Source organism: Opisthorchis viverrini (assembly GCF_000715545.1).
Source record: "Opisthorchis viverrini unplaced genomic scaffold opera_v5_10, whole genome shotgun sequence".
NCBI lineage: Eukaryota > Metazoa > Platyhelminthes > Trematoda > Opisthorchiida > Opisthorchiidae > Opisthorchis > Opisthorchis viverrini.
Genome location: NW_008751666.1, coordinates 3,294,805 through 3,307,897, shown reverse-complemented (window position 1 = coordinate 3,307,897; position 13,093 = coordinate 3,294,805). Strand labels below are relative to the sequence as shown.

At 46.6% G+C, this 13,093-nt stretch overlaps 2 protein-coding genes across 2 annotated transcripts in view; one reads left to right on the top strand and one right to left on the bottom strand.

The window, feature by feature from the left end:
- Positions 1-265: 265 nt before the first annotated feature.
- Positions 266-13,093, top strand: part of T265_01005 (hypothetical protein) — a gene marked incomplete at both ends in the record, with an annotated part of 81,123 nt that continues 68,295 nt past the window's right edge. Inside the window, 2 exons of the mRNA XM_009164920.1 lie at positions 266-372; positions 12,848-12,957. Of these exons, the coding sequence (XP_009163184.1) occupies positions 266-372; positions 12,848-12,957 (217 nt within the window). The remainder of the gene's footprint in view (positions 373-12,847; positions 12,958-13,093) is intronic.
- On the bottom strand, positions 11,357-11,713 carry T265_01006 (hypothetical protein; the record flags this gene model as incomplete). Its single annotated transcript, XM_009164921.1, has 1 exon — positions 11,357-11,713. One exon carries the CDS (start codon positions 11,711-11,713, stop codon positions 11,357-11,359), a length of 357 nt encoding a protein of 118 aa, XP_009163185.1.

Below are 13,093 nucleotides of genomic sequence, written 5' to 3'. Positions count from 1 at the left end.
GTTGACCAGCATTATCGTGCGCATTTTTACTGACGGTGGGCGTAGGTTGCAGTTGGTTGGCGAAAATCGGAGAAGCGGCCTGCCCGAGACGGCCCCGATGTCCAAAGCGAAGGGCTAACTAGTCCAAGTGCTGTGTCCTAACTGGTTATTTTGAGTTTGACTTTTCCTCACTGGAACCGTCGGGACATGTAACTGCAATGCCTCTGTCGTAGCAGTCTGCAGATTTTTCGTTTCGTCCGATGTTGAAGTAACCCTCGGAGAGTCAATGCCCAACAACTTAATTCAGGCCCGAAAGATGGAGGTCTGTATAATCGGTGAGGCGGAAAATCTCGATGAGGTGGGCCCATCATCACCGAGCGGTTCAGCTTCCCGGTAAGTGTGAGGTTTCCTCCCAGCTCCAGGTGAGCTTGTATGTTACACTGATGATATTTCGTTAATTTTCTAGATTCGTATTGGAGGCAGAGTCGAGCCGGAACCTGTAACAAGTTAGATAACACCGGGTAAAAAAAGATACGCATTGCGACAAGATGTCTTCAAGCGGGCGACTTCCTACTGAGTGTAGTGGGCGAGGCCCCTTCAGGCCATTTTTGCGCGAGCCCTGAATATCTCTGCAGAATTATTAATGGAAATTTTGACTACACATGTGGGATCCATGGTTCGCGTAAGGACATTAACATGAATATTGCCGTTTTTTGCAAAACCAACGGGGTGTGGTTGGTTTCCTTGGGGACCATCTGTAATTTCGTTGACCTGTAAAAATTACCTCGTACACCAAGTCAGGCTGCGGGAAGTGGGATTGTTCTGAAATTTCTGAAGTGACAACCCTGCATTCTCTTCATTTTGCCTCACTAGCCATATCCGGATTCATGCACCATGCGACGATTTAAGACTAAACGTGAAGGTGAGGCACTTCATTGGACCCTCGGTCGTGGAAGGAATCTAAGCGCCCTTAATTTGTTGTTCATCCCGGCGTGTTTGATGAAATCATCACCAGCTCTTTTGGCAACTTTGAGACACTGGTGGTCAATACTGAACAAGGAACAAGGTTACTACATAATTCAGCCAAGACTTTGATGGAATTTGCGAAACCAAGGCTGGGAGGAAGTTTCAGGAGATATGAAACTCGCTCAGATATCCTCACAACCCGTGGCAAAGTTTGAAATATCCGTACGCCATCCAACTGAGCGGGCTAAGGATGGGAATAGTTCCCATATTTTTTGTACCAACTTTCAAAGGTTATACATCAGTAATTGCACTGCTGAAGCCTCCGTAAACTACGTCGGTCGCTGATTTGAAATTGCTTGAAGTTGTTCGGGCTGTCACTAGCAAGTGCATCTGGTACGTTGGCCCTTGGTTCCCTGCTTCACCCACTACGGCATATCGAAAGGCATGGTGGCCTAAGATGAGCTTTATGCAAGCTAAATAAATTTAATGTGGTTGTACTCACGGATTAACCACAGAATGTTCTACAAGCCCACGTTATAATCTTTGTGAGGGGTCGAAATGCACTGGAGAATGAACACTCCTTCCTGATTGGCCACACACTCTGACCAATCAAGACACGAGTCGTTCGTTCCACGAAGTCCTCGCGGCACATTTGTGGGTGGTGTTAAGTCGTTTATAGCCTCTCGTCTCCAGACGGGGTCGAACGCTTCAGCTGATCTCCTGCAACACATCCCATAAAGGCAACGCATGTCCTGAATTGGAATATAGACCATAATTGTCCGTCGGAGGGCGAGATAAATTGCAAAACATCCCTGCTAGACTATAACAGGATATCAGGCCCGGATGGTTTGCACGCAGTCTACTTCAAAGAAGGGGAGAATTTCTGATTATGTTTCTGAAAATTTTTCTTGGTACTGTATGGTGTGAAGAAAAAGTGCCCCTCAGAAACTTGAGGTTACTCAGTGGTAAAGGTGCGGAATTAGTGGCCTTATAGTTTGTGGTTCGAACCCAACCTCAGCCTCTCGACTGTTCCTGTCTAGGCTCGAGCAACCTTGCAGTGCCGGAGCCCTTGTGTTTTCTTTGGACGGCATGGCAGTTGGGCCCCAAACGGGTGTTATGGTTGGACGGACGCCTGCCTGGGGCACATCAAGAGTTATTCCTGTCCTCGAAAATGTATGCGAACACTGTGTGAAAACCACCGTGGTATTACCCCGCTGGCGATGGCGTTGAATGTGCTCTCAGGTCTTATCCTCCAAAAGTCGGCTAAATTCACAGACAAACGGATGTGTGAAGGCTAAACTGGGTTCTACCACGCAGGAGAATGTGAATAACATTTTCATCCCCTGATAGACGTTGGAACAGCGACATTGCTTCCAGCAACCAACAATGATGCTCTTGCTTGCTCTGACCTGCCTTTGACCTTATGAAACATCATGTCTGTGGAACAAATGTGTTCGCACCCAATTCTTGACTACCCTCAGAGCGCTGTACGCGAACTCCCGTGGACACATGAAGGTCTTCGGGAAGCTGTCGTCTGTGTTCATTACATCAAGTTATATCGGGTAAGGCTGTCCTCTTCCATTGTTCTTATTCAACTTCGTCATTGGTATGATTATGAAAGATTCACTCGCAGCCTCTAAGGCCTGTGGGGTCGAAATATCCCTAGGACGTTCGAACGATCGCTCACAGATACGGAGTACCCAGACGACACAGCTCTTTTTGGGACTGACGCCATCATTATGACAGTGATCACTTTCAGCCACCTCGCCCGTGGAACAGACAACTATTTAAATTCCATAGAATGGCTTGGTTATTGCCATCAACATATGGCGTTCTTTCCCTTGTTATCTTTATCTCTTTTGAACAGAGCTGTAGCAGCGCGTACAACTACAATTCCCACAGGTCCCTCACCCAAGTCCTTCTGACCTATTTAGCTGTCAACCACCTAGCCGTCGCTTCATACGTAAACTTCTGCCCAGTGAAGTGAATAAAAACAAACCTTATTAATTTTGGGAACCTTATCCCACACTGCTGCTTCCAACATCAATAATCTGTCAAGTTGCTCAACCGATACCTCTTGCTCAGGCCTTGTCCTTCTGTCATTCTCTCTCCGAAGCGAGCATATAAGGCCCCAGTTCTGTCATACATGGCATGTCGCTGCAGAGGGAACCAGGTTTTCTCCAATTTACTCTTCGGGGTCCTGGTGGTATTGATGCACTAGCTTGTGGCATCTACGCTGTGGGAGTTGTGCTTAGCCCCAGGACTGAAGGCTTAGTGGATTGGCTCCCGAGACTCGGTTTTCTTTGCGTGTGTAGGTTAACTGGTTAAATTAAGGTAAGTGCATCTTGATGCGGTAAACGGTGCTTGTTTGTTGTGTATCCCTATCCTCGGTAAACGAAGCTGGAACACCACATTTCGATGCAGGGCTCGTGAGCTGACCAGCAGAACAAAAATCCAGTTTCTTGCTGCCTGCTGCGTTCTGCCTGGTCATTTTGCCGCGTGCTGATTCCGTCGTCCCTTGAGCTCCCATTTGAGAATTATCACTCAGGTAAATGTTTTCTTAGTAACCCTGAGCCCACAGTAAGCGAAAAAAGCAGACACTAAGCTGCAGATTCCAAGTTCTCCGTCCTGACTTCAATAGGATTTTCAACTACAGCTGCTCATTCCGTCCAAAACATCGCGCGTCAAACCATGGCAAAATCACACAGTGTCCACTTTTGCGCCGAACCACCCGCCGTTACTAGCTGTCAGAAAAGCTGACCAGGACACCGAAGGGCAAAGACGTCAGGGGAGGTGGCCCAACGGTTGGAGCGCGAATTTACTGACTGGAAGGTCCGTGGTTCGAACCCGACCTTTGCCTCTCGGCTTTCCCTGTCTAGGTTTGGGCAACCTGGCAGTATCCCAGCCCTCGTATTTCCTTTGGGTGATCTGGCAGCCAAGCACCGAAGGGTTCTACGGCTGAATGACTATCTACTACTACACTACTAAAGACGCCAGAAAATACGCAGCGCCGTTGGGTTTACTGTCGTAAATATACTGACGGGGAAACCTGACCCACATACATCTAGGTTGTTTCCGTCCAAGTGGTCCTAACAGTGCCTGTTGGTGGTTCATTCGCTTCAGTACGTAACCAAGAATAAATATCCGCAGTATTCTTCAGTGCAAAAAACGCCACAATGCTGCTGCATCTACTGCCCGGGTCACGGAGTCCTCGGACTAAAAACCCAGATGAAACGGCGTGCTACTGGCTCAACTACGACGACTGGAAGTTCAGCGGGGGCTTGCTGAAAATCAGCGACAGAAAATTAGGACAGATGTTCACGCCTCCCCAGTTTTAAAGGAATTGGGTAACTGATACTCGGGGCTACCTTGATGTTTGTCCATTTGGTTACTCAAATACTCGGGGCTTGGCGTATCCACCGAATTAGATCTCGGCCCAACGGCAGTCGATGCCACTCTCCGTATAATGTTTTAATTGCTAAACGTAACTTGTGACTTTCGCGAAGCGTGCCGGAAACCCTCTCAACCCGCGGACATCAAGGAATAAACAGTCTATCAGGACCGGACTTCTAGCTGTTAACCACGTAGCGTGCTGCTAAACTAACGCCCCCGAGTTACACATAATACACACCGAACTATTTTTATAGGTTTTATAGGATTGATGGGTTTGTGTGGAGCGATAGGCCTGGCTTTTCACATCCTATAAAAGGTAATAATTTCGGATGTCGGTGTTTCGGGCGTCTCTGTTGGTTTGGTCAACTATGTAACGCAACTCTTTCCGGTGTTTAGAGGCTGTTACCGTTGGGATAAAGGCACTGTAGTTAGGTTTCTGTTGTGTACGACGAGGGTCAGAGTGCAACGACAATCAGAATGGCAATGGAAAAGACGTAGGGCCCGAAAGCTAGGCTTTATTCGTCCAAAACTTTGACACTGAGAGCTGAAAACGGAAGAAAGTGATTTAGCAATAAACGATGAAGCGTTTGAAAAACAGAGCAAATATACAACATTCACCCCCCGCAGAGATGAAAGTTCTCAAGAGTTTAATTTATGATTGAATAATGTCAGGCCTCTCTGTTGCGCAGGACATACGGCCGTGTCCGCTGTTGTTGTATAACCAATGGGTGTTCAGATGAATTCGACATTTCACTTTCCGAAGCAGAGTCAGATAGTTCCGGCTTATTAAATGAATCAGCGTTGGACTCCGGTTGCTGCTGTTCGGATGCTGGAGCACATCCGAAATCTGCTGAAGGCGCCAGGTGTCGTAAGGAGACCGTTTCTTCCATGCCGTTAGGGCGTCTGACATATGCGTACTCAGGGTTACATTCCAGGAGCTCGACCTCTTCGACTAGGGGGTCGTACTTTGAAGATCGTGTGTTTCGCCGCATCAAAACTGGTCCTGGGGAAAGCAACCACTGTGGCAAGGACGTACCGACTGCGGATTTTCGATTGTGATGAAACATCCGCTCGTGTGGAGTAGCATTGGTGGCCGTGCACAACAAAGAACGAATCGAGTGGAGAGCGTCTTGTAAAACGGCTTCCCAGTGACTGATTTGAAGACCCTTTGATCGTAATGAAAGCGTAATAGCCTTCCACAAAGTTCCATTCAATCTTTCCACCTGGCCGTTCCCCCTTGGATTATATGGAGTGGTCCGACTGGTGGCTACACCTTTTTCATGAAGAAATCGTTTGATCTCATCCGAAATGAATGATGAGCCACGATCCGAATGCACGAAACTTGGCAGGCCAAATGTGGCGAACAGTGGCACAAGGCATGATATCACCGTAGACGAACTGATATCTGGACATGCATAGGCGAACGGAAAACGGGAATATTCGTCTACGATCGTCAGTAGATATTTGTTTCGAGTCGTCGAAGGCAGTGGTCCCTTAAAGTCAATGCTTAAACGTTCAAACGTTTGTGTGGCTTTAATGAGGGTACCGCCAGATGACTTGAAGAAACGTGGTTTTAGTTCCGCACACACATGACACTGCTTAATGACGAGTCGGATATCCTCTAGGGAGAATGGAAGATTCTTGGCACGAACGAAATGCATCATGCGTGTTGCTCCAGGATGACACAGGGTTGTGTGTAAGCGTTTTAGATCCAGGTGAGATGAAGTGTTCGCACAGACACTCCGAGAAAGCGTGTCAGCAGCTTTGTTTTCTATGCCTGGTCTGTAGGTAACGTCAAAAGAAAAAGGCGATAACTCCATCCGCCATCGTTGGATTTTGTCATTTTTTATTTTCCCTTTTTGTTGTGTTGAATACATGAATGCAACGGATCGCTGATCAGTTATAATTTTGAAATGGGTCCCGAGTAGGTAATGCCTCCATTTGCGCACTGCTTCGACAATTGCGCACGCTTCTTTCTCAATAGCGGAATGGTGTTTTTCGCTGGCAGACAGTGTACGTGAGAAGAATGCGACCGGTCTGCCATCTTGATTGAGTGTAGCAGAAATCGCGACATCAGATGCATCAGTTTCGAGCACCAAAGGTATTCTCGGGTCGATAGTGACCAAGGCTGCATCCATCAACTCCTTTTTCAAACTTTCAAATGCTTTTATAACAGATTCAGGGACAGGAAAGGTTGTATTGTGAGTGATTGGGTAGATCTTATCCGAGAAACGGCTTATCCAACGAGAATAGTACGCGAACAATCCTACCACTCGTTGTTGAGACTTGATGTCGTTCGGAACGGGCAGTTCTTGCAATACCTTGAAGCGTTCAGGGTCTGGTTTGATGACACCTTCAGTAATTTCATAGCCGAGGAGTCTGAGCTTAGTGGTGGAAATCGTGCTTTTATCGTGATTTAACTGAAGGCCGTACTTTTGTGCTACGGTGAGGAAAAGCTGGAGGTTTCGATCATGTTCTTCTTGATTCTTTCCACAAATGGTAACATTATCCACATACGCATATGTCCCGGTAAGTTGTTCGGCGCGTATTATGTCATCCATTACCCTTTGAAAACAGGCTACCCCATTCGTTACTCCGAAAGGTATTCGACGGAACTGATAGAGGTTGTTGCAAGCCTCAAAAGCCGTGTAGATTCTGTCGCTTTCTTTAATGGGTATCTGATAATACGCACTTTCAAGATCAAGCGTGCTGAAAATACGATATTGAGCTATTTTAGTACTCAAATCTTCAAGTCTGGGGAGCGGATAAGCGTCTAGTTGCGTAAATCGGTTTATAGTTTGACTATAGTCAACCACCATTCGCTTCTTCTGTCGTTCATTTGTCGTGACGAGCACTTGCGCTCTCCATGGGGACTTCGAGGGTTCAATGATGTGTTGGTCAAGTAAACGCTTTACTTCAGAAGCAATGAAGGCCTCGTCGTCTGCAGAATGTCGCCTGGACTTTATGGCGATTGGCTTACACCTTGGGTCAATATGCTCGAACAAAGTGGGAGGTTCAATTTTGGCAGCAATTAGGCCACAAAGGGAAAAAGAAGGTTTGTCACCGTTGAATGAGATTTCCAGGGACTTATGAAGCTTAAGAAAGTCATGTCCTAGCAAAATATCTGCACAGAGGTCACGTAATACTGAAAACTTGAAAGAGGGATACTTGTTTTGTTTGTGTTGCAACGTTAAAAAGCAATGTCCAAGAGTAAAGCTTTTGTGCTGGATAGATGCCAAAGTTATCTCAGATGACGATGGTAGTACAGACCACTTGTTACGACGGACTACCTTTTCGGAAATGAAACTTTCTGAGCTACCAGTATCAACAAGAGCTCGAAGCGGGACACCATTGGCTTTCACATCGGTGACTGCTTCTTTTAGACACTCAGGAGCCGCTGCAGTGACGCAAGATAGCGCACTTGAAACAGATGAGGTGTTCCGCGGACCAGTAGATCTGCATACCTTTTGAAAATGCCCTTTCTTCCCACAGTTTTTGCAGGTCGCATCTTTAGCGGGGCATTTATATCTCGGGTGACGAGCATAGCCACAGAAGAAACATGAAGACCCAACACTGGCAGCAGTCGCCTGCTCGTGCGATGACGTTTGAGAACGTGGGGACTTTGGCGGGTCGTTCGATACGGTGGCACAGGGAAGTTGAGTGTTCGGCAAAAACGACAACGACTGTTTTTGCGCTAGTTCGAGGGACTTTGCATGGTCGTACGCGGTTTTAAAATCCAGCGACTTATGTTCCAGCAGTCTCTGGCGTATAGTATTGGAATAAAGTCCGCTAATAAACGCATCTCGCAACGCTTCATCGGTATGCTGTTCTGCACTGACGGCTGTAAAGCGGCAGTCTGGCAATAAACTGCGAAGCTTCTGCACAAACTGATCAAGGTTCTGAGCTCCGTCCTGTTTACAAGTGTTCAAAAGATGCCGTGCAAAAACTTCATTTTTCGGCTGTACGTAAATTTCTCGCAAGGTTTCGATGGCTGATTCATAGTCTTTGCAGTCTTTGATGAATCGGTAAACACTAGGGGAGACGTAATTGAACAAGGTTTTCAGTTTATCTGGTGAATGAGAACCGATTGACTCTAGGAAGTTTGTGAAAGTACAAAACCAATGCTCCCAGGTATCTGCCGAGTCTTGAGTATTGGGGTCGGTATCGAATCGTTCAGGACGTAAGGATCGACCCATTGTTCGAAGAAAACTTTTTTTTGGATGAATAAATTGTTGTGTAAGACGAGGGTCAGAGTGCAACGACAATCAGAATGGCAATGGAAAAGACGTAGGGCCCGAAAGCTAGGCTTTATTCATCCAAAACTTTGACACTGAGAGCTGAAAACGGAAGAAAGTGATTTAGCAATAAACGATGAAGCGTTTGAAAAACAGAGCAAATATACAATTTTGCGTTGCGCGATTTTTCTCAAGTATCGCAGCTTATACTGGAGTGCTTGTCGGCCCAGAAGGAGCGGTCGGGGGATGGGACAAGGTACGCAGTTGAGCAAATATACAACAGTTTTTTGCGCGATTTTTCTCAAGTATCGCAGCTTATACTGGAGTGCTTGTCGGCCCAGAAGGAGCGGTCGGGGGATGGGACAAGTGAGAGTACGCAGTTGATAGTTTGTAATTGACCTTTGAAGGCTGTGTGTAGGTCTGCTTTTAGGAGTCCGTGTTCATGAGGCGTACGGGTGGTTCTCTGGAGCTTCAATTCATTGGTGAACAGTTTGCATGGGGGTTATCTGTAGTATGGTAGATAGTTATTGAAGGCCCCAATGCCGATGCTTCTGTTCTCCTAGTCTGGCTGGGTGCAGTGTCGACATCGTTCCATGACTTGAAGGGCAACAGTTTCATGTTATAGCAAACATTAGGGAAATTACAGGAAGAACGGAATTGGATTTCCTGAACAGCCAATTGTCATAGATGGGAAGCTGAGGTAGCTAATTTCAATCTTTGACTCCTTATTACAATCCATTCCACACATCTCTTGTTAAAAGGAAGCTCGTTAGCCAGGGCTTCCGCTTCCGTAATATCTGCTACACCAGCACCATCAGATCGCGATTTTCGAGATATTTTTCGCAGTTGCTCGCCTGCGGTTGGTTGGACGGGAAGTAGAGTAGGAGGCCTGTAGTTTGCGGGTTTGAACCTTCTGTCGCTCTGTTCGCGGGACTAATTACCCCAGTTTTCCGTCGTTCAGAAACGCAAGACGTACTGAGTACCCTTTGGTAGTAACAGGTCAGTGGCCACACCAGGTCGTTCACCAACAAGGAGCCGTTCCTGGGTTTGATATCGATGCAATACAGAAACGCAAGACGTACTGAGTACCCTTTGGTAGTAACAGGTCAGTGGCCACACCAGGTCGTTCACCAACAAGGAGCCGTTCCTGGGTTTGATATCGATGCAATAAGCGGCGTTTTCATGGGTGGGTGTGTATGTGGGGGGGGGGAGGTTCGAGTTTACGTTCAACCGTGTCTGGTGAGACTGTATGATCGAGTATGTTTGTGTCCGTATGTAACAGCAAACGATTGGTTCCTGGAGGTGAAACTGCATAGCCTAATCAAGTCATTGGCTTTCCTTAAACGTTCGTGTAAGACCATTTTCGGTTCTTAATGCAAGGATACCATGTATTACCTTTACAAGGCTGTTGAGGTGTCTGCGTAGGAGATTACAGTGTGTCGTAAATTTATTCGCCAGCCAAGCCTGCCATTTTTGTCTTATCGAGTTAGACAGGCATACTGGTTTATGAGAGTCGTATAATTTCACCGTAGGTCTTCACTAGGAGTTTTCTCGTAGCGACGCTAAGCTCGTTCTGTTTAGCAAAGCGTTTCCTGGTCCTGCTTCTAATTCAGCTTTATGGGCTGGTAGGGACAGTAGATTCTGTGGCTTGGGGACCATGTTTGGTGGGTATCATGGTTCGGTGGAAGTTTTCCATACCGCTTTTAGTGAAAATTCTTCTGTGAGGGTCTGCCCAGTTATTGACTAGTAGCAGACGTTGCGGGGTATGTTGACAGGTTGTGGTTTGGTCAGTGAGAATAGGAGGGTTGTTCTGCGTTTGTCGCGCGGTTAAATACGAGCACTGGTGGTCGCCATGGCTTTAGGGTGGTTAATAGTTGATTGCCATCAACTCCCCACTGGTAGGAATCGGATCAGCGAACGAACGATTGTTATAGTCTCGATTTTGGCTCGACTGTCTAACGTGGTTGTAAGACGTTCTTCGGAGGATCAGTCCATAAAAAGATGGGATTTTGAAGCCTCATAATGGGAATCATCATCATCGACAGCATGACATCAGTGTTCAACACCGATGCTTCGCTGCCGTACAACCATGGTTTATTTGGATAACTTATTGTGAGGAAAAGAATAAAGGTGGACTGGGAAGGGACTTAGTGCTAGCTTATTACAGTCATTCCGAAGTGCCCACACCTCCAGACGCTCATTCAGGCAGTCTGGATAGAAACTGACAGCAAGAACGCCACTGACATCGGTTGGTAGCCATATCTTACAGCGTCCCCAACTAGGCGCAGTGGGGATCACGCGGTCCCCGTCCCGGAAGTCGAGTAGCTCCGACAGTACTCAAACGTTTCTTAATCTCCTTCATGCCCTTTTGCCGATCCAAGGGTTGGCCGCCTCTCTCGTTGGGCATAGAAAACAGCACTCTTTTCGGCAAACGATGGCTCAGTGGTAAGAGCGCGAATTTACTGACCGGAAGGTCCGTGGTTCGAACTCGACCTGTGCCTCTCGACTTACTCTGTCTTAGCTTGGGCAACCTGGCAGTATCCCAGCTCTCGTGCTTTCTTGTGGTGGCATGGCAATCAGGTACCGAAAGGGTGCTACAGCTGAACGCTTTCGGCAAACAATGGTTCATAGTGGGAATCTGTGAGTGACCGCGATATGCCAAATCGCGTAGATCTACGGGAAGTTATTGTCTGAGGCACGGAACTTTCAGGAGGATGGTAACTAACGGTTACTGTATAATGAAAAATCAAAGAACAACGTTTTTAATAGGAAGAGTTGGGAAGCTAGTAAGGTCGCATGGGAAGGTAACACCGCCGATTCCTTACCGCCAGTCTAGCCTGATTAATCAGACCCGACAGGGATAGGTCGGAATCGTTGATGTCCAGTTCGAGCTGAGTTTCCGTTACGATCATAGATCCCAGGGAGTTCGTCGGTGGCGATTGAGAAGTCCAGCATACTTCATGTGGAGTCTTTGGGAACTGGTGTAACAGCACTTGAGGGATACGAAGACGATGGTTTTCATGGAAGGTGTGTGTTTTGAATACGGGAGTTGGGATGGATCTTCCGCTGGTAATATTTATTTGTATGGTTTTGTCGCAAGTCACCTCATCTTGTCGATCACGTCCATCTCGAGCATGCATGTTGGTGTGGTTGCCCCTGAAATTATTAAAGGTATCACTTCTTGCCTGATTGTTCTTGCCGCCTACCTGGGTCAAATGGCCAACCGAAGCGGTTGCTTAGATGTGGTGGCTACTGTTGGCTAGAAGTGGTTAAAAGCCGCAAGGAAGATTTGGAAATGGAGAGAGAAAAAGGGTGCTCAAACCTGAAAGCTACCCAAACATGGACCTCATCGCTTTCTGGGCACCTCGTGATGCTCTTTGTTACTTCTGATTTTCTTCTGTGCTTGCTTTTCAGTCTTCTGTTCAATCCTGCACTACACCGAACAAGTTCGCCTGAACTTATGCTACCTGAGATCTGAACTAATCCAATTTCTTTTTTAAAATAACAGATATTCGTCGTACACCCGGTCTCATTTGATATGTCCTCAATCCTGGGCATCCACTGGAATGCACATTGTACAGACGGCGTGAATAGTTGGTTACTGATTAAGCGGTAAAGGTCCTCCAGTCTTGATCAAATGGATGTGCGGAATAGTTGCGAAGTTTCGGAACCTCAGGTAGATTTTACTTATGGGCCTCTTTGATGTCATATTCCTACAGCGTTCTCCTCTCATTTCGGATGTAGCAGATCTGGAACTTCCTGATGGAGAGTTATCCAGTGCAGTAAACATTTTGAAAACAGTGAGATTTGATGTTGCTCATAATTGCACTTCCTAATAGACTGCCATTCAGCATTTATTTCTTTGGAAAGATTTTTCAGTTACGTTACCAGAGAGCATCATCAATGTATCTGTGAGTTGTTTGTTTTCCCATTCTTGAACTGACCGCATTGGTGGCACTAGAACCAACCAGTTGACAATGTTTTCAGTGCACCTGAATTCGACGAGTGTGAAATGCTATCGAAAGGCACAGATGGAAATCTGAAAGCACTCAACAGACACCAATTGGCCCAACTTCGTCACACGGCTCGATTTGACGTAGGAAGCGCAAACTTTCCAGGTACTCCTCCCTTATAATTCATCTACTCCAAAACAGGCGAGGTACACACGTGGAAAATTTCAAGTTTTTTCCTTAAAGGAACGGAGAACATCCGAGAAGCTTTCAAAGAGGCAAGAACGAAATAAAAAGTGAATTATGTTTGTAGGATTTGTACAGGGCTCTTGCGCAACTTGTCATCTACGCACATGATAGGATTGTGGGTGAGGAGTTCAGTGTGCTCTGTGGTCTATCTGCCTTTTGTCGAGACTTTTTGCGCATGACAATAGGTGAGTAAATTGGCAGTTGTGGACTTGCAATGCGCCTAGTGTATTCTGTGTTTGCGTGTTTCACGTCGCCGTAGTACTCGTTATCGAATATCGCACATACTCCGGTTTGACAATTTTTTCTGTGTTTTCAGAAGTT